We start from the raw sequence: 27,166 nt of genomic DNA, 5'->3' as shown, positions 1-27,166 counted from the left end.
CACCTGAAAATTATGTGCTAGGTATGAAATCATGCTAGGTATGAAATCATACAGTCAGTTGATTACAAAATATAAAAGTTGCCCATTTTTAAGGACTAATAATAAAGTTTGAATCTCTCTCTCTCTCTCTGTAACTGTGTTTTGCTTCTGGCTAAGTCACAGTATGAATAAGATGTGCCTGGATAGATATAAATGTTTGGCTTGCAATAAAAAAAAATAATAAGGGTAAAGGTCAGTGATGTCAAAGGAGTGGGGAAGAGGAAAAGAAACTACAATGGGTAAATGTTAATGATTGGAAAATGATCAAAGAGAAATGTTTTGCAATTGCTCAAGCTTGAATGCATTAGAACTTGTATAAACAACAACAGAACTGCTTCAGTTATTTGATGTCATCTGTTTGAAAGACATCTAGTCAGACTTTATTTTTTGCCAACTTTGCACCTCTGTCCTGTGGCTCAGAATCCCGCTGGAGCTGGGCTCTGGCACAGGTGGATTTATGTTTGGGTCTTCAATTCAATTCCATTTATTCATATACCAGTACCACATTGTTTCTGTTATTTCAGCTCTGTGGTAAAGCTTAAAATCAGGGATGGTGATACCTTTGGAAGTTCTTTATGGTACAGTATTATTTTAGTTAGCCTGGGTTTTTGTTTTCCATCTGAAGTTGAGTATTGTTCTTCCAAGGCCTGAGTGTTAGAATTTTGGTGAGGATTGTATTGAATCTATAGATCTCTTTTAGTAAGACGACTATTTTTACTATGTTACTCCTACTGATCCATCATCATGATGTCTTCTCTGATTTCTTTCTTCAAACACTTGAAGTTCTTGTCACATAGGTTTTTTTAATCTTTTGAGATATTTTATATTGTATGTAACTATTGTGAAGACTGTTGTTTCCTTGATTTCTTTCTCAGCCCATTTAGTATTTTTATATAAGAGGGATACTGCTTTTTCTTTTTGAGTTAATCTTGTATCCAGCCAATTCACTAAATGTGTTTATTAGCAATAGGTGTAACATAATAGAATTTTGGGGGTTGCTTATGTACACTGTCATATCATCTGCAAATAGAAATTTGACTTCTTCATTTACAATTTATATTTCCTTCACCTCCATTATTTATTTATTTATTTTTATTTATTTATTTTTATATTAAATTCTTGTTTTATTTTTATTTTACATATCAATCACAGTTCCCTCTCCCCCCTCCTTCCCTCCGTCTCTCCCTCTCTCCCCCCTCATATGCACCCCAACCACTCTCCCCATCCAACCTTCCCACTCCACATGTAGGGTGATGCCCTCCAGGAGGGGTCATCTAAATCTGTTAAGTCACTTGGAGTAGGGACTAGGACTTCTCTCCTGTCTCTAGGTTAAGGGAGTATCCCGCCATGAGGGATGTGCACGCAAAATTCTTTTGTGCAACAAGAATACATCCTGGTTCCATTGTATGATGTCCCTTAGACTGCTCAGACCTTCTAGCTGGGACCCATGTTCAGGAGGTCTGAGTCAGTCCTATACTGGATTTCCAGATGGGGGGCCTGTTAGCTCCTCCTTATTAAGGTAAGCTGTCTCTATGTGTTTCTGCAGCCTGATCTTGTCCTCCCTTTCTGTATCTGGATTCCAGTTCTGCTCAGTGTTTAGTTGTGGGTGTTTGCTTCTGTTTCCATCAGCTACTAGATGAGGGCTCCATGATGGTGGATAAGTTAGTCGTTGATCTCATTATGAGGGAAGGGCATTTATGGTTGCTTTTCCCACTTTTGCTCAAATTATTAGTTGGGGTCTGTCTGGTAGGTCTGTGGACATTTCTTTAGGTTCAGTTTTCTCTTCAAACCAATAATGGCTCCCTCTTTTATGCGCTGTCTCTGTCTGTCTCTCTCTCTGTCTGTCTGTCTTTCTCTCTCTTCTATTCTTCCCCTGACTCAATCTTCCTACCACGTGCTTTCCTCTCCTCCCCTTCTCTTTCTCCTAGTTCCCTCTCCACTCACTGCCCACCCCACACTCCCCATATACGCTGGAAAACTTGTACCTTCCCCCTTCTGTGAGGGACTTATATGAATCCCTTAAAATCTTCCTTATATCCTACTTTCTCTGGTGGTGTCAATTATAGGCTGGTGATCCTTTAATCTATGTCTAAAATCCATATATGAGCGAGTACATACCATGCTCCTCTTTTTGAGACTGGGTTACCTCATTCAGGATGGTTTCTTCTAGTTCCATCCACTTGCCTGTGGATTTCAAGGTTCCATTGTTTTTTGTTTGTTTGTTTGTTTTTTCGTAGAGTAGTTTTCCATTGTGTAAATGTGCCACATCTTTTTTATCCATACTTCAGTTGAGGGGCATCTAGGTTGCCTTCAGGTTCTTGCTATTACAAATAATGCTGCTATGTACACAGTTGAACAGATGTCTTTGTTGCATGGATGTGGATCATTTGGGTGTATGTCGAATAGGGGAATTGCTGGGTCCTGTGGTAGACTGACTCCCATTTTCCTGAGGAACTGCCAGGTAGTGAACATGTGGTACTTAGGCAAGTTTCAAGAGTAGGTTGGGTAGACAGTGTGAGTTTGGGGTCCTGAACTAGAGAGGGTGAGTGGAGGACTGGCTGAAGAGATGAATGGAGTTAGTGGTATGAATCTAGCATTTCTGCTTGGAGAATAATGACCCTCAGTCCATGAGATGGGTGTGGTTAGAGGGAGAGACTCTAGGGTTCCAGCCAAAAATGGAGCTCAGGTTAGTGATATTAGTCTGTGGTCCCTTCCTGAAGGGGAAAGGGTAGAAGGAGAGTCTAAAGGCAGGCACAGGGCATGTGGTCCACAGGGAAGTGGAACGGGGAGATGGTTTGTCCAGCCTATTCTTGAATTTTGCCTGCTTGCAATTATTGGAATTAAGTGAGATAAAAATTTTCATTATAATAGTGCATTTTGTATTCCATTTTCTCATATTTCTGACACTCCTTCAAAGCATACATCCTGAGGCTATGTTTTTTAAATGCAGAGAAATTTAGAATTATTTTCCATCTAATTAAACTAAAACACTTACCATTATGAGTTGTCTCTGTTTAGCTCTGCCTACTGTTAGCCTTGATGTTTGATTCATCTTTGCCTGTGGAGTATAGTACCTTTCTTTTAGTTAATGTTTCCATGGCCTCTCTGGGTTCATTGTTTTATTTTCAAATTTGTTGAATCCTTATGCTTTGGGCATTTCATCATCATCATTATTATTATCATCATCATTGCTATTTTATAAGGAACAGATAATTGTACATTTAAAATACCTGACATGACTTTTTTATTACCAAACAGAGAATTTATTTTCATTTCCTGTAGTTGTTAAATTTGGACGAAAATCCATCATCTTACTCTTTCCTTTCTATCTGTCCTACCTGTTCTATAATCTTCTTATAATTCCTGTATTCATTACAACCAAGATGTGTAATCAAACAATGTGTTCCTTGACATGGAGATGTATAAAGAAGTTATGGTTTTCTGCACTCTAGAGTAAAGAGAATGCAATCCTGAACTTAGAAGAAACACAGGGAACCTACAAAACACCAACTTAAGTGAAATGAGCCAGGTACAGAAAAGCAAATGTCTCTTTATATCACTTGAATACATTTTCACAAAGAAAATATTGGCTACCCAAGGCTGAAGAGATGCTGGGGTGGGGTGGGATGGTGAATAGGGAGAGGAAAAGGATTTTCTCTTTCTGCACCCTTTCTCTCCTTCAGACAGGGATGGCCTCCCGCTCTATATAGATGAAAATGGTTTTTAATCCTGATTCTCATGCCTCTATCTTCCAAGTGCTGGGCTTGCAGGGGTCTGCCACTAAGTCAAGCTTTATCCTTTTTTAATGTAGAAGTTATATATTGCTTCTGTTCTTTTAGCAGTCATCCTGAAAGCTTTATGCATACTCTTGATATATCAATGTGTAATCCAAATCTACATTCTATGCTTATTTAAAATAATTCAAGGAGCTTGAAATACTTTCACTGTATTTAATCACCTTTAGGTTCATAAGCAATGGTGTTAGGAACTTTTGGTTACCCATGTGACCTTTTTTTTTTTTTTTTTAGCAATCTCTGAGAAGACTTACATTCTGTACGGATGGAATTGCATGTTGAAAACGTTAACTGTTCCAGCCCTATTGTGGATAATCAATTCCTAAATGAGGCATAGCTGTTTCATATTTCTCCAAGCAAGAAGGTTGGCAGCTTGGTAAGGCCATCACCTTTTACGGGAATGGAGGTTGCCAGGGTATAAAGAATGTTGATAGAGCTGCATACACAATGAGCTATACTCAAATGATGACTGGAACAAAACAAAACAATATACAAAACCAGGCTCAGGCTGTCAGCAGCAGGTCTGTGGTTTGCTTGAAATGTCAACTAAAACACAAGACTAGAATTAGTTTATTTTCTGACTCAAAAATATTTTTCATATTCTTGTTTTCTCATCAAATGGAGGCCTACATCCATTTTAAATCCATACTGTGAATGTAGAAGGAAGAGACAAGGTCATTGCTGAATGTTTCTATGCAGAGTTGTTGGAATGAGACTGGGGAGAAATCCTGAGATATCTGTTAGACTAGTTCAAAGGTGCTTTATTCTCATTATTATCACGGTGGAAAGTCATTCACAAGGTACTAGGGCATTGGGGAAGGGGCAGGGTGGCCTGTGGGAGCCTTTAATTTCTTGATAAAATTAAACCTTAATTATACTGTGTTGAAATGTGCAAATATGCCCTGAAAGAGGAGACCCTTTAACCACATTGAATTTATTTCAGTAAAAGCAGAGACATTTTCTGTAATGTGACTGAATATATTAAAGACAGCTACTCTGTTAACCTAAACCTTTACCTGTCCCTGAAGCTGTGCAATAATGTATACACACATTCTTAACATCTTAGTGTAGAAAGTGGACACTTTCATTTTATATACCATGGTGTTGCCTTTTTCTAGTCCCATGGAGCATCAAAGGCTACAGATAGCAATGTTGTGGCTTACATAGTAATTTTCTATATAGCATCACACTCCTTCCTGGTTGGGTTGTTATATTAGTTTCTGAGTTCTTGTGGTAAGGATAAAAGTTACACCTCCAAAATGCAAATGACTCAACCTTGAGTCACTAAAGTGTTAGTCTTGAAAGGGAAGAAGCCTAGCAGCATTTTCTGCAGGTCTAATTTAATCCATCACAGTCTTCAGACCTTAACACCCTCTGCTCCAGTGTTATTTTGGCCCCATGTTACAAATAGAGGAGTGACGCCCAGAGACAGGAGATGATTCACCCAAGGTCATAAGACGATGACTAACATGCTTAAACTGTCTCCCAAGTTTGGAAAACAATGTCAATGAAGATTTCAGACTCTATATCAATGTAAAACAAATTCTGCATAAATGGCAACTTCCTTCAGGAATCTGTCCCATTGTCTTCTGATCTCCAGGCTGCTCTGTGGATGAAAGGTACACAACAGCTACCTCACAGTCCACAGACAGCACAGTGGCTTCACTGCACTCTCTTTTTAACTTTAAGGATCAATTGATGGATGGTGTAGACATGTGACATGTCCTGAAGACCAGAACCTGACAGAGATTGAGAGCACCTATCAAGAGCTGGGGCCTTCTGTTTTGTTAGCCAGGACACCTGCCAGATTCTGCTTGTTAATTGGCTCCTTCCCAGGCAGCTATTTCGGCAATAGTCCAGTGAGTCCTCTGTGGCACATCTTGATTTAAAGGGAAATGTTGAAAAGTACATCTAAGCCACTCAGAGCTTCTGCCTGCTCATGTTTAGCTGATTGGAGGAAGAGTGAAGCAGCCTTCAAAATTGTTGGGTGGACAGAAAGGTAAATTATTCTGGCTCCTCAAACTTAGGGAATGACTTTTTTGAGAGACACTTGATAAAGTGTCTGATTTCTGCCCAAAGAGGTGCTTTCCATAATGTCAGATGAAACTGACCTTAAGCAGGCGGTCTCTGAGCTGATGCAATAATGAGGAATGGGGTGTTGTTAAAATAGACTGAATGTATTAATGAGTCTATCCAGTAGTCAGCCAAAAGGACAAGAAAAGATTTAAACTCTGGAAGGGAGGATTTTGCCAAGGAGATTTCAATGTCACAGACTGTATGAGAATCTAAATATAGAATGCTCATGCGCATCACAGGGCTGTGGGTGGAGATGTACACACAGTCAAATGATGCCATTTCCACTTCTGGCAAAATCTGAAGAAAATTTGACTAGAAAACATTTAGTCATATTTCATTTGAGTTATACTTATAAATACTGAATTGCAGACCTGTCAAAATAAGCCCCACCAGCACTTTCTTGCAGAGGTGTCAGATAGACAAAGGCTATGGCACACAGGCAGCAAAGAACTTTCAAGAACATTATGTTGGGAAAGCCACAAAGTTAACTTCCCAGCTGAGGAATATTGTGAGAGTGACAGTGGACATACATGTCCCTGAGGTGTGTGTAAAGGATCCCATAGCAGCCCGAATGTTGAATACAGGGAGGGAAAAAGTCTTCACATGGCCTCCAAGAGTCTCAGAATCCACATCTCTGCACTCTGTGGGATTCATGGTCAAGGGTCTATCATTATTTGGTGTGATCTTTCTGCTGGTGAGAATGTGCCTACATGGTGACCTTGTTCAGCAGAAAGCTAAGCTCACCCTTTCAGAAATCACAATTCTATAGGCTTCGGAGCTTGCTCTTGCCAACCCCTTTTGCACATAAGGATGTATACAGTACCAGGCTCTGCAAATGAATTGCTTGGCACTTCAGAGGCAAATCTCTCATCTATACCCATAAAATTTCCAATACAAAACTGATGGAAAGATGTCTAATCTTTGTTAAGTCTTGTATTTACTTTCAAAACTATAATTAGATGACTCAGGGATAGCCTTCCCATATCTTTCTGCTTGTCTGTGTTATCAGTTCACACGGACCAAGGACTACTGTGGTGCAGATGCTGAGCTGTGGGAAGAAGGGTTGGGAGAAGTGTTTTTTCTAGCTGACATAAAGGGGTGATGGGTTCATGTTGGCTAGTGCTTGCATTGCAGCTGGTATGCTCTCACTTTGGAAGTTTGCCTCATGCATCTGCTGGGTGATGCAGGAGTGGGGCTGGGCTGGCTCAGGATTCATGCACATCCACTAACTGGTAATGGAGCTCCAGGAGGGCTGAATGTGCTCAGCCCAGCAACACTGCTTCAGGGTTTAGATGAATTCTGGCTTGGAGAGAATCTGCATCTCTTGCCTCTCGCTTCTTTCCCGGTATGTCATTCTGGGGTCTTGTGATCTCTGCTCCCTAGCAAATGTCAGAATAAAGAAGCAGAGAAAACTCATTTACCCTGATGAAAAGGCAGCAGAGATGCTAAAAGGTAACAGGTAAGAAAGGTCATTAAAGAACAGACACCTGTTAAGCAATAACAACTGAACCTCTTCCTCCACCACTTGTCATTACAGCCCAGTGGACAGAGACATCATCTGCTTTCTGATGTTCATAGCCCAAGTTCACACGTGGCTCTCTAGAAGAAGAACCTGAACCTTAGCTGCTGTCAGTAAGTGAAGACTTAAACCAATGTTTCTCAACCTGTTGGTTGTGACCCCTTTGGGAGTCTCATATCAGATATTTATGTTATGATTCGTAATAGCAGCAAAATTACAGTTATGAAGCAGTGATGGAATAAGTTTATGGTTGGTGGTCACCACACCAAGAGGAATTGTACTAAAGGGTAGAAGCATTAGGAAGGTTGAGAACCACTGCCTTAAACTATCCTATTATTATTCTCTGTGCTATGAGTTTCTCTGTTTACTCCATATCTATGAGAACAGATGAAAAAGGGCAGAATGATAGTAGTTGTCAGGGGATTAAATTTCAGTTCTGCTACTAATGATCAATATAAGTTCAATGATGTTACTCAGTCTTGTGAGCCTAACTTTGTAAAATTTTACCTCTGAAGTACTAAAAACATTCCACATCATATGCTCAGCAGACTTATGCTGAAGCAGTTCAAGTGCAGAAGCTTCCATCAAAATCAAGGGTTTGTACATGTGTAGCACTGCTGTGGCCTGAGCCTGAATTTGAACTCATCAAAGTAGCTGGGAGTTCCTAACCTTTGAGTACCTCATCTATGAAATGGGAGTTCTGTAGCCCACTGATGAAATTTGGGAAGACAACAAGAATTAGATGTAAAAAACTGCTGGTGTGTTGGGCATAAACAAGTACACAGCTTACTTGCAGGGGAAGCAGACGGAGTTGCTGAAGATGCAGTAGATGAGGGGATTGATGGCACTGTTCAGGGCTGGTAGGTTCTGGATGATCACGGAGGCATAGAAGCGCTCCTTGGTGTCCGGAAGGAGGTTGAAATTGTCCAGCATGTCAAAAAGGAAGTATGGGCTCCAGCAGCAGACGAAAGCTATGGAGAGGAGAGCCATTAGCACCATCGTGGCCATACCTGAAGCATTGCTCTTGGCTGGCCAGACTAGGATTTTAACCAGGAAGTTCTTTGGCACTACAGCTCTCTCAGAAATACTGGCCTGGGTGTGCTTTTGTGATCAGTCTTGTGTGTTTACATGACTATTGTGTTTGCTTAAACATGTGTATGGAGACAACATTCCTGGGTTGAGGTTTCATAGATCCCCTCTATTTAGAAAGGGAGCTCAGATTTCCACTGGTGAGGACTTAGTGAAGAAAGTCTGGGATTTGTTAGGTACAGCCAGAGCCTCCCACCCCACAGTGCTTATGAAAAATGATCAAGACTCTTTAGAAATCCCCTGAAACAAACAGAATAGGATGGAATCTGACCACATTGATTACTAGTCCTAGTACATAAAGCAGGAAAAAGTGAAGCTGGTATTTTAAAAGTATGGACCATAAATGAGATCATTATGATCTCATTTCTTTTCTATGTCTAAGTTAACCTCTCCTAAAAGTACTCACCCAATACTCTTGTCCAAATCACTGTATGTGAGTTCAACATCTCAAAAGATAGAAATGGAATGTGGGAATCTCAATTGTGATGATCAGTTTATGTGTCATCTTGCCAAGGATCCAAGTTGCCCAGACATTGGTTAAATATTACTCTAGATAGGTCTGAGGATGTTTCTGAGAGAGATTTTTGCCTTCTGCTGGTGAATAGGCCTTATATGGTCTATTGACGGTATAAATTTAACAAGAATGACCTATGACAATTCATTTTCTCTGCTTGATTTTCTTTGAGAAGCAAGTGTGGAACAATGGCCCAGCAGGAACATAAAGAGTCAATTTTATTCCAACCTTTGGGTTCAGATCTGGACTTGAATTTACATTAGTGGCTAGCCCAGGTTTCCAACTCCACCATGGAGCTTGAGATTTCTTGGCCATCATGAGTCAGTCTGTCTGTCTGTCTGTCTGTCTATCTATCTATCTATCTATATATCTATCTACCTATCTATCTACCTACCTACATATCTGTCTGTCTATTATCTATCAGTCTCATAGAGCTATCTATCACCTATTTATCTGCCATTTCTCTGGATAATACGGGCTACTTGTACACAAACCTGCTCCCTTTCTGACTTGTTACCTCATTGTAACTTTATTTCCCTGACTCTTTCTTCCCCTGAGTTTTTCCCAGAGTAGGAGTCCAGCACCCATGGACATCTACATGTAGGGACAACTATGATCCATTATCATTTGATAGGAATTCAGGAACTTGATTTCAAATTTGGAAATTAGTATTAATTTGTAATTTCCTCCTATAAATGTTGTTGATGTCTTAAATGGGAGTTATTAAAAAACTAGGATTACCTTCTTCTTGCACTCTGGGTGGTTAATCCCATTACTGGAACAGTTCTTATGCACCAAGGACAACATTGCTTCTACACGTTTGTGTGTGTGTGTGTGTGTGTGTGTGTGTGTGTGTGTGTGTTTTGCAGAAATGTCAGTCCTCCTACATGTTAGAGATTCTTGCTCAATGATTCAGTATTGTATCATACATGTTTTGAATGGTCAACTTGGCATTTATGTATCAGAGGATCCTGCATATAGTTACTGTAGTTTAGAGAGCTAACCAGCTAACCATTTTTAATAGGCACACCTGGATATTTTTAATAAATGTTGAAACTTTCAGCAATACAGTTCCCTTGTAGACAGGTTTTGTTTAATTTGAAGCCTTCCCAGGGTTTCTTTGCCTACTTAGAAAATCAGGTTAGCAACAGTAAACCTGCTTATATTTGTGTGTCTCCAAGAAAATATCTCTATCTGTTGTCACTTGTAGCTATACAGGTCTGATTTCTTTATTACTTTTCCAGTGTAGTTGTGCCCATATAGTTACATATAAAAATTGCTATTGCTCTATTGCTATTGCTCTATCGTAAGGTTTTTTTTTTTAAATTTCATTTACTCTAGCTAATTATTAGAACAATATGCTGACTTTAAAAAATGTAGTAGTTAGTATTATTGATACTTACCATTTTAGGGTGGTAAAAGGGTGTTACAAAAATATTTGTTATAGATAGGCCATTTCATTATGACAGCATGCTGACCTTCCTATGGGCACCCCTGCCTGCACACTGAAAAGACCTCATATGGCTTGAATACAATTTATGATTACATGGGGAATACACTAGCTCGAGAATTCATGTTTGAGCATTCATTTCCTCTCTCATCATCCAGAAAAATGGGCATCTGTGATTCCAGTTGTGAAGGCAAGGAATCTTTAATCTCCTCTAAAAGCCTCCGAAATAGTTCTTAGAGCCTTGGTGAGCTGTGAATATATCTGTAGCTCAGTCAGCAGATACTCTGATGACCGAATAAAGCTGAGTGTGGTCTATTTGGCATTTTGTATTTTAGAAAGGGAAGAAGAGCTATTCTTGTGATTTGACACACAGCTAGGGCCTTCTTGGGGACTTCTCGGTGCTTCTAAAGAAGCAGAATTGGGGTATATCAGTTAAATAAAAAGAAAACAGTACAAATTCTTTTCCTTCTCCTGTATCTGCATCTGTTTGTTCATTACACAAATATTAACTCAGCAGTGAATGTGTAACCTAATTTTAGGCTTTGGGATAACATGAGTAACTTAAAGGCAAGTCATTGACCTCATAGATTTATAATTGTGTCAAGAAAGGTAGACTTAATAAAGAAAAATATATATTCTCTATATTAAGATACATCTCAATAAAACTCTATTTATGAACAGGGAAGAATCACCAAGTTGGATTGCAACTAGGGAAGAGTTATTTGGAAAAAGTCCGGTCAGGTAAGCCAAAGGAGGCATCAATGTTGGGGAACAAAATAAGAGGAAGTAAGCTATGCATCTACCTGACCATCTTTGACAGATAGCAGTGCAAACTGATTTTATGGATTCTAAGTGTAGGAAGAAAAGAACAGACGACAAGAAAGGTGAGGGATTTAGCCTGAGGTTATAAGGGATGTATTATTGACTCTGAAACTAAATATCCTGAAGAAAAAGAATGAACATCTACTTCTCCTTATTTGTGGGGGAGACAGTGCCTTAAATGGAGCAACTTAGTCGATGTTGACTTGTTTATAATCTCCAGGTAGTTCCATCCTAATCAGATCTTCTCTGAGTGATCCAGCCCATGATTTGGGGGGGGGGCAACTATATTCACAGAGAGAGATATTAGGAGCCAATTATTGGCTCTTGGCAGCCTGACATGCTGTGAATCCTGTACCTTTCATTCCAATGAAAGGTAGAAATGCCTGCACCCATTCCTTCTCTGCATGGCCTGCTCACTGCCAGCTTGTCTGCAGAATGATGTACAAATTTGTAACACAGGAGGGACATTGCTTACCAAGGATAATGACTATGCTATACTTGATGGCCTTGATTTTTGCTTTTGAGATGAGCCCTCGGTTGTAGCTGCTGCATAGTTTGCCATCTGTAAATAGAAAAAGGGGTCAGTAAAACAGACAAGATAATTTCTGTCAACAGGAGGACTGAAAGTTAGACTTGAAGACTTGCTTACATCCTGCTCCTCTGGGACAGCTTTAAACTAAGATGGCTCAGCGATGGCTGCTAGGAGATGTTCAATTTTCAAACTATTGCAAATGTCCTGGATGCCCAACTTCTCTTAGAAGGTAAGGTCAGATTACCTGAATCAGCCATAGCTGGAATTAGATCACAGAGCTACAATGGGTGGATCCTGCTTGTTGAGGGCTACTCTAAGGCTTGAGGGTTGCTGTGACACCCATGTAGTCACTTTAGCTAGAATGGCTTCTTCAGACCAATTCACTGATCTCCCCATAAAACTCTGCTTTCTGTAAAGCTCAAATCTATCGCTGGACACAGCCATATCTGAACCTGCACATAAACTCTAATGGTATGACTGTCATCTGAGGGGTAGATAGTCAAGGGCTGATTATGAGAAGCTGTGGAGAGGGGCTTTGCCATAATTCAAGTCCAATGGGTTGAATAAATCAACACCTGCTTTTACAATCAAGAGTAGTTATTAAAAACTAAGGTTGATGCGCCGAAAGTGCAGCAGACCTAAAGAGAACAGAGGAGGGGATTGGGAGATGGAACTTGGGCCACAGGACCCTTTGCCTGAAGCACTTGTTACTCTCAGAGATCCCCATCTCACAGGACTTGGAACCTTCACACAAACACTCAGGGAATAAGCATTGGAAAACTTGAGAAAGTTGCCTAAACTTCCCAGCCTTGGTTTCCTAATTTCGTAGATAAAATAAAAATGTATTCCGGGTGTCAAGCTCTAGGCGGACATGCCAGTCACCTTGCCACTTGGAATTAATTACGTTTTCATAGTGCTTTGGGATGAATGTGAGGTGTCTTTGTAGAAAAAAAAAACTGACAGTATTACTATCCTAGAGAGTCTATTATACAATGGTGTTGCCATAGACTGCAGGAAATTATCAGGGTGAGATTATCTCCACAGGGGCAGGGAAAGATGATAAGCAGATCAAATTATGTCCTTTCAAAGTGTCCCCACATGCTGGCCCAAGGTAACAGCTGGTCCCTAAACAGTGTGGCTTTGAAAACTTAATTTGTCTTTGAGAAAGTTTTTGAGAATGACATTTGTGCTCTGAGATCTTTTAAAACTGAAAATCTCAACACTTTCCACAGGGTGACTGGATGACAATATCATCAACTCCCTGCCCTCTGGATCTCCCAATGAGATCAGTGAAAATCATCTTTAATGTGACCACTCCAGGAAATGCAAAGCCTCCAGCTCCAAAGACAGCTCTTCAAAGAGAGCTGAGTTACAGAATACAGGTAATTCCCTTTTATTGGGAGATAAAAGGATTATTTCTACTCAGGACTTGGCACTCACTGAGCTGTTACTGAAAGCGGTGAAATTCAGCTGTCACTGAATGAATGGCTTGAGAAGCTGGGAGGCAGAGGGCTCATTAGATCTGAAGCGGGAAAAAGCATGCTTGCTAATACTGCTTTAGTTCCAGGGTGCAACTATAGTGGGGTCATGCCAGAGATTTGGTCTTCAAAGGGTCAACTCCAGTTTTCAAGTTTTCCAAGGATTCGGGCTTTTTTCAGAGTTAGCAGGATCTTGTTATTTTTTATTTGTTTGTGTAGTTATATAATTATTTTTCTCCTTTTTCTTTGAAGTTTTATTTTTATCATTTTAATGTATGAGTACTTTGCCTGCATGTGTATCTGCAAGCCAGAAGAGGGTCATCAGATCCCATTATAAATAGTTGTGAGCTAACATGTGGTTGCTGGGAATTGAACTCGGGACCTCTGGAAGAGCAGCCAGTATTCTTAACTGCTGAGCCATCTCTCCAGTCTCTAATTATATAATTATTATTGTGGAGAACAGAATACGAATGCCACGATGAATGTATGGAGGTCAGGGGACATGTTTGTGGAGTTGGATGTCTCCTTCCACCTGTATTTGGACTCTAGGAACTGACTCAGGCTTGAGCAGAAGGCACCTTTATCCACTGAGCCATCTTGCTGGCACAGGATCCCATTCTCCATGGGGGCTCAAACCATGGATCTGGGGCCTTGTCCTCTGGAACTTTAACCACTATGCTACAGAAATGCCACATACTAGAGAAACACCACCCTCTGGAACTTTGAATTGAGGTGAATTTCATTCCTGTTTCATAGGGAGACTACCCCCTAAACATACATCTACACCCCTCTGTAAGGACCTGGAATGTGCAGGTGGTTTGTTTGAAACAAAGAAGTCTATCTGGAAATATTTTATGACAAGTTTCACATGGAATTTTATGTACTTTCAGGTTCATTTTTTAAAATGCATTTTGAAGATTTTAGAACTTATAATTAATTTTGATCAATAAGAACTTTTCATCCACAAATAAAACCCAGCTGCCCCTGTAGCTTCTCAGTTAACTGCTTTTGTCTCATTAGGCCTGCTTTGCTCATCTTGGGGATGGTCCATCCCATTCCCAGGATCCCTCTGGGGCTAGTTTTTCTGGCAAACTCAAGAGTACATTGCAGAATATCCCAGTCTTCCCCAGCTACCACTTTCCCAGGCTACCACTTTGTCTTGACCAGGTCTAGATTATTGCTGCTGCTCAGGGAAACCCTTGCCACCCCCATACCCCCACTGCCAGCCACCCATATGGAAGCCCTGGCTTGGGCAACATCTGTGCAACAGCTGCAGCCCCTTTAGAACCACCTCTGTGAACTCTCTGAAGATGCTCTTGTCCATGTGCAGCTGCTCTGCTCTCTGCTTGAAGACTCTCGGTCTTCAATCAGTCAGTTCCTTGGTTGAAGATGGGTCAGCATCACTGACTGACCTGGGGCTACCTGTTCTCAACCTTCTGCTACTGGGACTGGAGCAATGGCTTTACTCTCTGTGCTGTCTCAGCAGGAGCCTGAGCAGAGCTGGCAAATCTTCCAGGACTTCTTTTGGCATTTTGAGATTCACATCCAGTTCCCCAATCCCTGTCACTACAAGTAAGGAGTGTAATTGTGCCAGAATATTCCATTTGACCCCAAACTTACATAGCTCCTTGACCATAAAGCAGTGGGAGAACCCCCTGTCCCTTTCTAGTATTGGGGTGTGCCTGCTCAACCCATTAGCTTGCCTATCTGATGCCTTTTCAAAGTTTACTTCTATCTATCTATCTATCTATCTATCTATCTGTCTGTCTGTCTGTCTGTCTGTCTGTCTGTCTGTCTATCTATCTATCATCTATCTATCTACCTATCTATCTATCTATCTATCTATCTATCTATCTATCTATCTATCTATCTCTTATCTCAGTGCTAACAGGAGGTAATAGCAGTGTCTGAATAAGTGTCAACAAATTCACAGGTTAGTTGTTTTTGTACTTTGCCCTCCAGTTTAGCAAAAATCTCCAGTTCCAAGGGATTCATGCCCTCTTCCAACCTTCCTGGGTACCAAGCATGTTCACAGTGCATAACAAACATGTGGGGAAGTACTCATTCACATAAAATAAAAATTAACAAATATTTAAATCCTTCAGTTTTGTTAAGGGTACTCATGCTTTAGAGTTTATATAGCTGCTAGAGTTTCCCTTCCCCTAGCAGACATTGATACTGTACATGTAATGCTGTCTTAACAGAAACAAAAAACACAAGTCTGAGCAGGCAGGCAGCCAGTGTCACGAAGCTGGGATGCTGGTGATCTGTTTGCTGGATGAAGCCACATGTTGAGCCTGGCCAGGAGATCTGTGAGTCCACTCTGTCAGAGCCCAGGAGATGAGGGTGGTATACTGAGTGCTAATAGTGTATTAGTTTGATTGTTACTGTATTGATTTGTTACTAGCCATGTTCAGGAAGGAACTATAGAAAAAGAAATGAGCTTCGATTGGAGTTGGTTGACTTAACAAGGACAATAAAGGAGTTAGAGAAAGTCTTCAAATTTCTTTTGGAGAGCTGTAAATACCAACTGCTTCTGGCCTACACTGGACATATTTCTTGTTTGGCCTATTCTGTAGTGAAAATACAAAGCAACCTTGAATCAGCTGGGTGCCCTTTCTAAATGTGCAGATCCAATCAAGAATAGCCCATCTTCCAAATGAAGCTATTAACACTGAGACATTTTAACCAGAAAATACCCTTTGAAGATTTGTCATTGAGGCAAAGCTCAGACCAAGGGCATGGCTTCCCACTTGTTGCTTCAGAGGCCTCAGGATGGTCTCCACTGAGTGGAGGGGTAGAGACTAGGAAGGGAAGAAAAGCAAGGTTTAGATCTGGGCTTTGGGAAATTGGCCATGGTTACCAGCCTGTGAGACAGACTAGAAGCAAACAAACCAGCAACACGATGCAAGTGTGAGGAATGTTACTGCCAAGCAAACAGAAAACCATAAGATTCTTGTACAAGCCAGTCGTTAGATTTATCAGATCATTTCTAATTTGGCCAATTCTGTGAGTGGACAGTTGTGTCTACTTGAGAATTAAACCCACACTTCCCTAATTATTGATGGAGCTGTGAGTCTGGCTTTCCTTTCTGACAAATGTCTCTTCATGTTTTGCTGAGTTTTGACATGTGATTGTCTTTAAAACCCCCTTTAAAATTGATCTTTAGGCGTTCTCCATACATTCTCTGTGTTCAGCTTTTTCTGGGCCACTCCTAGAATGTGCAGATTGGATTTTACAATGCTGACACTGTCAAACGAATGCATTTCACTTGCAATTTAATGTAGCATGTCTTGTCTTAAAAATCTTTTCCAGCATCATAAAGATATTATCTAACTTTTGATTAAAAGTGAACAAAAATATTTTTACATATAAGACCCATTTCTCTGGAGTTATGTTTGTCTATTGATTGAAGGTTTTGATTTCTTTCCCAGTGATCTTCTGACCTATGTCAAATCCTTATGTATGTATAGATTTGTTTGGGGCCACATTATTTCCTACTGTTATCTATTTTATGTCAATGATATTCTTCTAGCAGCTCTGACTTTGTAATACACTTATGTTTGGCACAGGAAAAAAAAAACATATCTACTTTGTTGGATTTTCTTGGCTCTTGAACTTTTCTATCTGTCTTAAAAATATCTACCAGACTCAATAAAATGTTTTAATTCTTCTTTGATAGAAATTGTATTAGTTTACAGATCGGCCAAGTCAAGCCAGCATATTAATGCTATGGAATCTCCTCGATAGATAGAAATTTCCACAGTATTAATTTTCTCATCTCTTTGTATTTTTTTCTCTCAAGCATTTTGTTAGAAATGGGTAAAAGGGCAGTTTATCCTCAGCTACTGAAGAAGCTGGTGTTGAGAGCACTTCATGGGCTCAAGGTAAAGCTGTCAAGCCATGAAGCAGAACTTTAACCTACTTCCTGGCCGGATGCTTGTTTTCCTCTACCTCACTCTGCCTCATAAAACTTGAAACATGCAGCTTGATAGAGTATTGACCACATCACTCCAGCAAAGCCATGATGGTGAGACCCAGTTCTCATTTGTCATTTTCATGGCTTTACCTTCCCAGCCTCCTATCCTTTGCAGTAAATGCCCTTACCTAAGATATAGCTCCTCCTAGACTTCAAACACATGCTGCCTTGTGAGAGATAATGTTTGTGGTCTATGACATCTGCTTGTGGGAAAGCCTTTGGGTCATTTATAAAACAGTTCCTTTTCTTTTTTTATTGAGTCAGCCTTTTGGTGGAAACAGTAAACACACTTGCAAGAAGAAAGGCTCCACACTCAGGGTGACTTGGGCTTGACAGTGTTTACAAAGTGAGCTTCTGTTCTCACTAGTCTTAGCCAATGTACCTTGTTGATGAGCAATAACCCTGGCATGTCAGCTTCTCTGGAGACCCCATTACATGCCAGCTCCTGAGAGGGTTGGCTGTTCTGTCACATGGGATGTTGAGGAAAGTCCATTGATGAGTAAAATGCAGACAGGATAAAATACTCTGGGGATGGCAGCTAGACTCATTTTGGACGGAGGTCACAGGTAGTGACAAGCGAAACACAGGTGTAATGGAGACTCAAAATTATACTAAGTAGTGAAAACTGACAATAGCCATTTGTAATTTAGGACAAGGCAATGGTGTGACTATTAATAGATGCACATCTCTAAGTGGCTTTGCATAGATTTAGTCTTGGAGGTTGGGAAAGTCTAATGTTGTGATTAAAAAAATACAAGAGAGGTGAGATATAAGGGACTCTACAGAGAAAGGAGCTAGCCCACAGTGATGGGGAGGCCTGCTGAAGATCACCGCAGATATCTGGCTATGTGTGTCTTGCTCCTCTTTCTAACTGGTGAACTCATGGAAAATGAGGTAAGTGTCACCATAGCTCACTGGGTGAGAAGTGTGGGCAGTAGAAGAGCTGTTGGGGGGAGGAAGGGAGGGTGAGAGCTCAGGAGGATAGGCAGGGAAGAGAAGACCAGCCTTCTGCAATGGGCAGAAATCACAGGACAGAGGATTGAAACCTGGAAGAACAACAGGACCCTAGGTACCTTAACCAAACCAGACTCTGAACCTTCAAATAGAGAACAGATGATTTAGAAATAGACCAGCGAGGCGGCTCCATTGGAGTGGTGTGGATGACATTCTGGGCTAAAGACCTAGAGTTTGGTTTATTAATAAATATGTTTTTTTTTGTGGGGATGGGTTAATTTGAGCTTTTTGAAAAGTTATTTATCCATCTCTTGCTATAGTTTCATTCCTCGTGAGTGGTGGACTGGCTTAAGGGGAAAATGTGGGTAGTCTCATCAGTCCTATGCCCTTGAGTCCTGGTCATGTCACCATGTGCTACATATAGAAGTTACAAGACACTTGCTTTCAAGCCTGTCTTTTATCTGCAAACTACCACCCTGGAAAGTTGGGCAGTGATTAGAGTGGTAACAAATGGAAAGGATGCCCAGTGGCCAACAGAAGATTCTCTGTTTCTCCATTTGTCCCATTTGTGTCACTGGGACATGGGCCTGAGATTTGTGCCCATTGCCCTATACTGCCTCCAGCATGCAGGAGAGAGAACACAGCAGAACACGAACACCCCTGTTGTAAGATGGAGATTCACATACCAATCTAAATCTCTAGAGAAAGAGACACATATGCTCACACCCAATAAACCTTGTGGATCCTCTTGTATGTCTCATATCACATGGGGAAAGAAACTTCCAAAATGATAAACCAAGCTCCATCTATGGCTGGTGCAGACTTACAGTGCTGAAATCCAAACAAAGATTAGAAAGAATATAACGTAGCTACTCATTTAGCTCACAGGACCCCAGGAAAGTCACGTGACTTTGTAAGGCGACATAGCTCACAGTGACAGTTCTAGAGCAGAAACCAAGTTCTTTCAAAGTTTTGTACAGTACTATGTGGTCCTTGTCTGAGTGTAGATGGTGTGTGTGTGTGTGTGTGTGTGTGTGTGTGTGTGTGTGTGTGTGCTTCAAAGCCTGCTTCAAGGGACTGTTCTTGTACAGTTGAACAAGCACAAAGTGCCCTCTACCTACTCCCATGCTTGTTTGGTTTTATTTTTTTGCATTTTATTTATATATTTATTCTCTTTCTACCATGTGAATTCTGGGTGTTGCACTCAGGTCCTCAAGCTTGGGAACAGTGCCTCTACATTCTCAACCATCTTGCCAGCCTCTTCCCCTAGTTTTCAGAGAGGCCAAATGGAAGACAGGGCTCTCTAGGAAGATTTGGTACAGGGAGCTCTGTTGTTGTGTCCTGCTACAACCAAGCAAATTTGTAGATCCAGGTAGTCCCAGCTTGTACTACTAGAGGAGAAGTTCTGCAGGAGAGTTGAGAGAATCAGGACCTTACCTGAGCAGTTAGAAATCACTGTCTCATGGGCTTTGCTTTTAATCCAAATAGTTCGGATCACAAGGCCATAGATGACACTGCAGAAGAACAATACAGAACATTAATATTGATGATAAGTCCCTAGTGTGAGGATCCCGAGGGTCTACCACTCCCATTCCCCATGGGAAAAGGTGCATCGCAGGGATCTCAACCATCCCTGCCATCTGTGCTTGCTACCCTGAGGGATGGATGATGAGGGTGAGTTGGATGGAGCTGCTAGTGTCCTAAATGAAGAGATGAAAACCTGGAGGAGTTAAATAATCTAGATATTCAGCAGTATAGTTATAATTCAAACAGCACAGCCTTTGGAGGAAGAAGACCTAGGAATATGTATGGAGCATGTATTCATAACTATGTATATGTTATTTGGTTTTAGTTATATTTTACATTTTCTTTTATTTAATTTTATATAACAAAGTCCAATTAAATGAAAACAAACATTTATACACAATATTTGGGAATTTGGGCGTCGTTCTTTCCAAACTACTTCCTGCTGGTAAGGGGCGCTGTCATGGGGGATTCGAAGAAGTTTCAGATATCCTGGCTGTAGTCTGTAGGGCTGTTTTGTCCGGCTGTTTTGAATGTAGGATTAGCTTGTACTCTTGTTTCAGGCGGTTTGGTGTGATCAAACCACATTAGTCTGGAAGGAATTCACATCTTTTCATTTTCTGTGGAAACAAAAATAGAAATCCTTTTCCCCAGTAACTTGTCCTTCAACTTAAATTTTGGAGTCAAAGCATTTTTTTAATTTAATTTATTGTTTTACATGTCGATCCCAGTTCCCTTTCCCTCTCTCCCTCCCTCCCTCCCCCCAGCCTTCCCTCCCTCCTTCCCTCCCTTTTACCCTCTCTGCCCTCTCACATGCACTCTAAACACCCTCCCCTCCCATCCCCCACCCCAATTCTATATGTAGGGGAATGCCATCCAGTTGGGGTCATGTAGATCTGACAGGTCCTGTGAAGTAGGGACTAGGGCTTCTCTCCTGTCTCTAGGTTAAGGCAGTTATCCCTCCATGGGGGATATGTTCGCAAAGTCCTTTTGTGCACCAGGGATACATCCTGGCTCCACTGTCTGAGGTCCCTTAGACTGCTCAGTCCTTCTGGCTGAGACCCATATTCAGGGGGGCCTGAGTCAGTCCCATGCTGGCTTCCCAGCTATCAGTCGAGTGGCCGTTAGCTCCTCCTTGTTCAGGTAAGCTGTCTCTATGTGCTTCTGCTGCGTGGTCTTTTCCTCTCCATCTCCAAAATACACAAAGAACTCAAGAAACTAGACAACAAAACACCAAATAACCCTATTAAAAAATGGGGTACAGAACTGAAGAAAGAATTCTCAATTGAGGAAATCAAAAAGGCTGAAAGAAAATGCTCCACATCCTTAGCTATCAGGGAAATGCAAATCAAAACAACTTTGAGATACCATCTTACCCCTGCCAGAATGGCTAAAATTAGAAACACCAGTGATGACTTATGTTGGAGAGGATGTGGAGAAAGTGGAACACTCATCCACTGCTGGTGGGAGTGCAAACTCATACAGCCATTTTGGAGATCAGTAAGGAAAATGGGAATTAGTTTACCACAGGACCCGGCAATCCCACTCTTAGGCATATACCCAAAGGATTCGCATCCATGCAACAAAGACATCTGTTCAACTATGTTCATAGCAGCACTATTTGTAATAGCAAGAACCTGGAAGCAACCTAGATGCCCCTCAATTGAAGAATGGTTAATGAAGATGTGGCACATCTACACAATGGAATACTACTCTGCAGAAAAAAATAATGGTATCTTGAAATTCGCAGGCAAGTGGATGGCACTTGAAGAAACCATCCTGAATGAGGTAACCCAGTCACAAAAAGAGGAACACAGTATGTACTCACTCATATATGGATTTTAGACCTAGATCAAATGATCACCAGCCTATAATTCACATCACCAGACAAACTAGGATACAAGGTGTATTCTAAGAGATTCATATAAAGTCCCTCACAGAACTGGGAAGGGACAAGTCCCCCAGAGCTCAGGTGAAGTGGGGGAGGACAGCAAATGGAAAGAGAAGTAGGAGAAAATGAGGGGGAGGAAAGGAAAACCTGTGGGACCAGGAAGATTGAGCCTGGTTAGGAATAGAAGATAGGAAAGAGAGAAAGAGAGAGAGAGAGACAGAGACAGAGACAGAGGCAGAGACAGAGAACATAAAAGAGGGAGCCAATATTGGTTTGAAGATAAAATTGAACACAAAGAAAGGTCGAGAGAATTACAAGACTGCTCCCAACTAACAATCTCAGCTTCCGTGGACAGGCTATCATAAATGCCCTTCCTGGAGAGTGAGATCAACAACTAACTTCTCCATGGAGCCCTCAACTAATGCCTGTTGAAAATAGGAGCAAATACCCATACATAAACACTGAGTCGAACTAGAACCCAGAAGTATATTTTACATTTTCAAGTGAACATGTGTAGAGGGGAGGTACGTGGAGGCCTGTGCTTGACATCAGAAGTCATCCACCATATTTCTCTTCTGCTTTTTCAATGAAGGTGTGTTTCTTAACTCCAGATTAAGACATGGTTTGTTTTGATGGCCAGATTGCTTTTGGGATCACCTGTCTCTGCCTTAGAATTTCCAAGGCTGGATTTACAGAGGGAGCTTGAAAATGCTAGGAAAATGTCCATTATGTAGCCCAGGCTTGCTTCAAGCTCATAGTCCTCCAGAAAACAACTGCTAAAGGGCAGGGTTACAGGAATATGCCACCAACCCCCCTCACTATAGGACAGCCTCTGTGTCCCTCTATTGTATTAGTGCTGTAGTGTGATCTTGCCTTACACTACAGGAGGCAAGCAGGATCTATTACTTGCCTCAGCTTAGCTTGTTGCAGTCCCTGAGGTTACATAGAATGGAATGACTATTTAACTGTATATTTCTTAAGGCAAGGCTGACTAATCCTGAAGCCCCAGTGAAATTAATTCTTCAAATTATGAGGGATCTTGGGAAAATCTTTCCCCAATTGTGCCCCTGGGGACCTTCCACACCTACTTAGTCCCTTGATGACCACTTTACCCAAATGCAGCTGTGGGCTTGTCCAGGCCCCAACAGGGAGACACTATAGTTTGGAGATGTACATTGTTTTAATGCACCAAGTTTGTGATAATTTGCTATACAGTAATTGATAACCAACACTCAGAGCCTAAGTTAAGATGCTGTAACACAAACCTCTTGAAATTTTGAGTGTCAAATGGGATCATATTTAAAGAGCTAAGCATGCAAAGTGGACTTCTGAGTCTAATTTTCCTTCTTTTTCCCTCTCCTGGTTTTTCCACATTTCCACCACACCCACTTCTTCAGTGATGAGGCCTGTGCCAGCAGAATGTTAATAACATACACACATCAGCAATTTTTGTATTTCCTATCTCCTTTTATAAATACAAAAAAATTCAACTCTTCTCAATGTTATTTGACACTTAAAGTTTACTGAATACTTCAACTAAAAACGTTGAGAAAACACTGCCATATTTTTAAACTGCATAATCTTTTCTCCTGAGAATTTGAGTTAAAAAACAAAAACAACCCCAAAAAACATAGTTCCAATTTGTAGTAGCTGACAAAGCACTAATGGATTCTAATGGGCTTTAGACTATAACTTAATGGCTATGTTAAAACTTGGTTTTTTGTTTTTATATTCTTGCTCTGGGAGTGCCTGTTAGTGCCCCAGGGAACCTCAGACCTTGGTGGGTGTTCTCTCCTTTATACTCCCATCTAGAAACTTTCCTGTAGGAGGATATATATATATATATATATATACCCCATTAAGGAAAACCATGAGAAAAGGTTAGCAGTGAGGCTTTTCTTTGGTCTAAATGGAACATGTTTTATATCAGAACTCACTTCCCACATAAAGGAGACACAAGGTGTATTGGTTACCTTTCTAGTTGTTACTAAAGATGTGGTAAGAAATAGCCTCAGGGAAGAAGAGCAGATTTGGGCTCTCTGTTTAAGGAGAAGGCGTGGAGACCAGAATAGTTCCCAGCTATGTCAGCTGTCTGCTCACATTTGGATATTTAAAGATGGAGCAGGAGATAGGGTTGGGTTCTTAATCTTAAGAATCCCCACTTTATCCCCTCTAATGTCCACTTCCCCCAGTCGAGGTTCATCTGCCAAAGGTTCCACAAAGAACAGGAGACTCTATGAGCCTGTAGGGGACATTGTGCATGCAAACCATAGCACAAGGTAAGGTCATGACAACCATGAGACATTAATGCTACCTGGCAATGATCACAGTATTTAACTCATTGCTAATTCAAATGTTATTGATAATTAGTTATATACATGGTGTAAAAGTTAAGAAAGATCTTATGCATTAAGGACTTGGGTCTAATTGGCCCCTCTTCTACTTATGGGCAATCAGAGGAGCACAAAGCCAGGCCATCCCTGACAGCCGGGTAAATGGAACCACTGTGTTTGTATGTTGGTCATTTACTGTTCCAGGCAAGCTGATTCTTAGGAGCAACACTCACTGATCAGAAATGTCTTCTTTGCATTTTCCTCATTTTTTCTCAACTCTTCCATCTAGTTGGTGAGAAAAGCTACGGGCTGTCCCTTCAAAACATCTCCAAAAGCTACACCTTCCTTTCTGTCTCTTCACCATTAGTACAAATCCTTGAAATCCCTCCTTTTTTTCTTTTAGGAAAAGTTCTTTTACTGTGGTAGAATATATACATATTACATTTTATTCCTTCTAATTAAATTGTTCTGTAGCAATAGGTGTAGTCAAAGTGATATGCCATTGTCACCACCACTTGTCTGTAGATCTTGTCATCTCTGATGTCTTAGTTGCTGTTCTATTGCTGCGAAGAGACATCATGACTAAGGCAACTCATAAAGAGAAGCATTTAACTGGGGGCTTGCTTACAGATTTAGAGGGCTAGTCCATGATCATCATGGTGGGAAGCAGACATACATGGCAATGGAGTAGAAGCTTTACATCCTGATTCACAGACAGCAGTCAGAGAGAAAAACACTGCCCAGAGTGGGCTTTTGCAACCTCAAAATTCACTCCCCAGTGACACATATCCTCCAACAAGGACACTCTCCCTAATCCTTCCCAAAGAGTTCCACTAACTGGCACCAAACATTCAGACACATGAGCCTATGCCTTTCTCATTCAAACCACAACCTCTGTCAAATGAAAGAAGTTGATGTTTCATTTAGTCCATATGCTCTAGAAATAGATGAACCTTCTATTTTCTTTTCCAGCAATATCATAATCTTTAAATGCCTCTATTCTACTGCTGTAGCCAGATCCTACAGCCCCATTAGTGATGATTATGTAGGATAGATGACTGGTCTCTAGCTTGCCTCTTGGCCCCACCTGACAAGCCTGTTTCCATGAGAGGCTATCACTGTCAGGGCATCAAATCTTCCCACTATTTCCTCATTTCATTACACCCTTCTGCCTCTTTCCTCATTGTTTCTTGACATATGTCCTGGGTTTCTCAGACAATGGGAGCAGGCCAAGCAAATGAGTATGGGCCCTCCTTTCCTGAATAGTGGACTCTGGTAAGAATGAGTTCCAGGATTTTCTACCCGTCCTTGTTTTGTTTCTGGCTTACCTTTTCTTTTTGTCTGTTTATAGTCCATCATTAGCTACATGCTACTTTGCAGGGAAATACTTCTTGCCCTATTCTTTCACAGTAAGCTTATTTTTCATGGAATGCCCTGTTGGAAGAGCACAAGCTGTGTAGAGCCGTGTCTATGGCAGTCTGGTGCTGAAGGTCACAAAGCACAGACAGAAATGTCAGTCTTTGATATTTTGAATACAGCTACTCCTGTGTCTTGGATTTCAGTAACTTTCTCAGGAGACTTAAGCTTCTTGAAAACATGATCACTGAAGGATTTCTCTGCCTGAGAGCACCCCTGCCCTGTAACTATTTACTTCCTGACCTTATAGAAGGCAACCAGAACAGCCCATTCTTCTTTACTCAACTCAGAGGCATTTTACAATTGTGGATGTTCTAGTAGGCCCCTCTCTGGACAATGCCAGGGATAGACCATGTGCCTTCATTCTGAGTCAGAATGATTAGCAGCATCAGAAGCAGGGTTTGTGCCTTCACAGTTTGATTCTGTACTAAAATATATAAACTCTGTGCTCCCAGGGAAGCAGCAAACTGAAATGGCTGCTTACACTTTTAGAAATTTGGATTTAGTTCAATATATAATTTGTTTACATTTGTGCAAACAGATGAAAGAAAGGAACACATATACATATTCTTGTCTATGTATAATAAAGTCCTGGAATGGCACAGATCAACAGTATGCATGTGTGCTTCTGAGGACAAGGGGTTGGCTAGAAGAAGATCTCTACTTTTTATTTCACACCCACATGTGCTTGTGAGAAATGTAGAAGGAATGTACTATCTTTCCTATAAAAGGGGTATATAAGACAAAATTCCATTTAAATGTATTGTGAAGAGGCCACTTGGCAGAAATTCTAATCCCTCCTGTCCAAGGATTCATTTGGTGATCTGAATTTTATTTTACATACCAACTGTACAATTTTGAATTAACCAATAGTGTAAGAATGTAAGGCTGAACTCTGACCACTGAAAGTGATGTACAGGACACCATTTCTTTTAGGAATAAAAACCTAGTGGTTCCTCACTGGCTGTGCTTCTCTGCTAGATTTGATGCAGTTAAGCACCCTCTGCAGAAACAAAACTTATTATCTTGTCAAAACACTTTGGTTTGTGTGCCCATTTCCATCATTTTCCAGACTCATTTTAACTTGCTGAACACTAAATGCATGGTCTTGTTTGTTAATACTGAGCAGCAGTCCCAGCTATGGTGTGGAGTAGAGATTTAAAAGACGTGCACAATGGATAGGAAGTTTTTGTACTAGCCTGGAGAAAGAAGTAACCATCATGCCAGTGTTGCTCACTTGTCCTTGATTTGGTCACCCTGTTTGGAATGACCTGATGCAAGGGAGAAGAGAATATACCCAGGAGAACCCTTGTCATTTACCTCAGGGATGTAGAGTTGGGGAAGAAGTCATGGTTCTTACTTCATGTCTCAGCATTCTACCATGGTGCTAAGCAGTGTGTGGTGAGCCTGCTGAGCCTGTCTCTCCATAAAGCACTCCATATCTCATCAGCCCATCTCTTAATATGGTTCTGGGAACCATATAATGACAATCTACGCCAATTGTATTATCTTTTTGTTTCATATAAGTTTGTATTTTATGATTTCTTATATGAGGTATGATAAGAAAAATGTAAAGCCCCCACTTTATGGATGGTAAAGCTAGGGTTCCACATGCTGGACATGTCAGAGAGATTAAAACTAAGGTCTATATGCTCAGGAAGCTGCGAGTATAGAAAAAGAAGCTCATATTCTGTGTATTAAAAATGTTAACCTCTCATATGCAAAATCCCAATTTCTGTCACCAATAACATTTTGT

General features: G+C 40.9%; 1 protein-coding gene across 1 annotated transcript in view; it reads right to left on the bottom strand.

The window, feature by feature from the left end:
* Positions 1 to 6,957: 6,957 nt before the first annotated feature.
* The window catches only part of Npsr1 (neuropeptide S receptor 1), a 189,232-nt gene continuing 169,023 nt past the window's right edge, over positions 6,958 to 27,166 (bottom strand). The window contains exons 6-9 of the mRNA XM_051196923.1: positions 19,684 to 19,760; positions 11,779 to 11,865; positions 8,219 to 8,399; positions 6,958 to 7,288 (exon numbers count right to left, since the gene is read on the bottom strand). Coding sequence (XP_051052880.1) covers positions 7,198 to 7,288; positions 8,219 to 8,399; positions 11,779 to 11,865; positions 19,684 to 19,760 — 436 coding nt within the window. The 3' untranslated portion in view covers positions 6,958 to 7,197. The remainder of the gene's footprint in view (positions 7,289 to 8,218; positions 8,400 to 11,778; positions 11,866 to 19,683; positions 19,761 to 27,166) is intronic.

The sequence above is a fragment of the Phodopus roborovskii genome, unplaced genomic scaffold, assembly GCF_943737965.1.
Source record: "Phodopus roborovskii unplaced genomic scaffold, PHOROB, whole genome shotgun sequence".
Lineage (NCBI taxonomy): Eukaryota > Metazoa > Chordata > Mammalia > Rodentia > Cricetidae > Phodopus > Phodopus roborovskii.
Note: the sequence above shows the minus strand (reverse complement) of the source record. Positions and strands in the feature narration are given on the sequence as shown.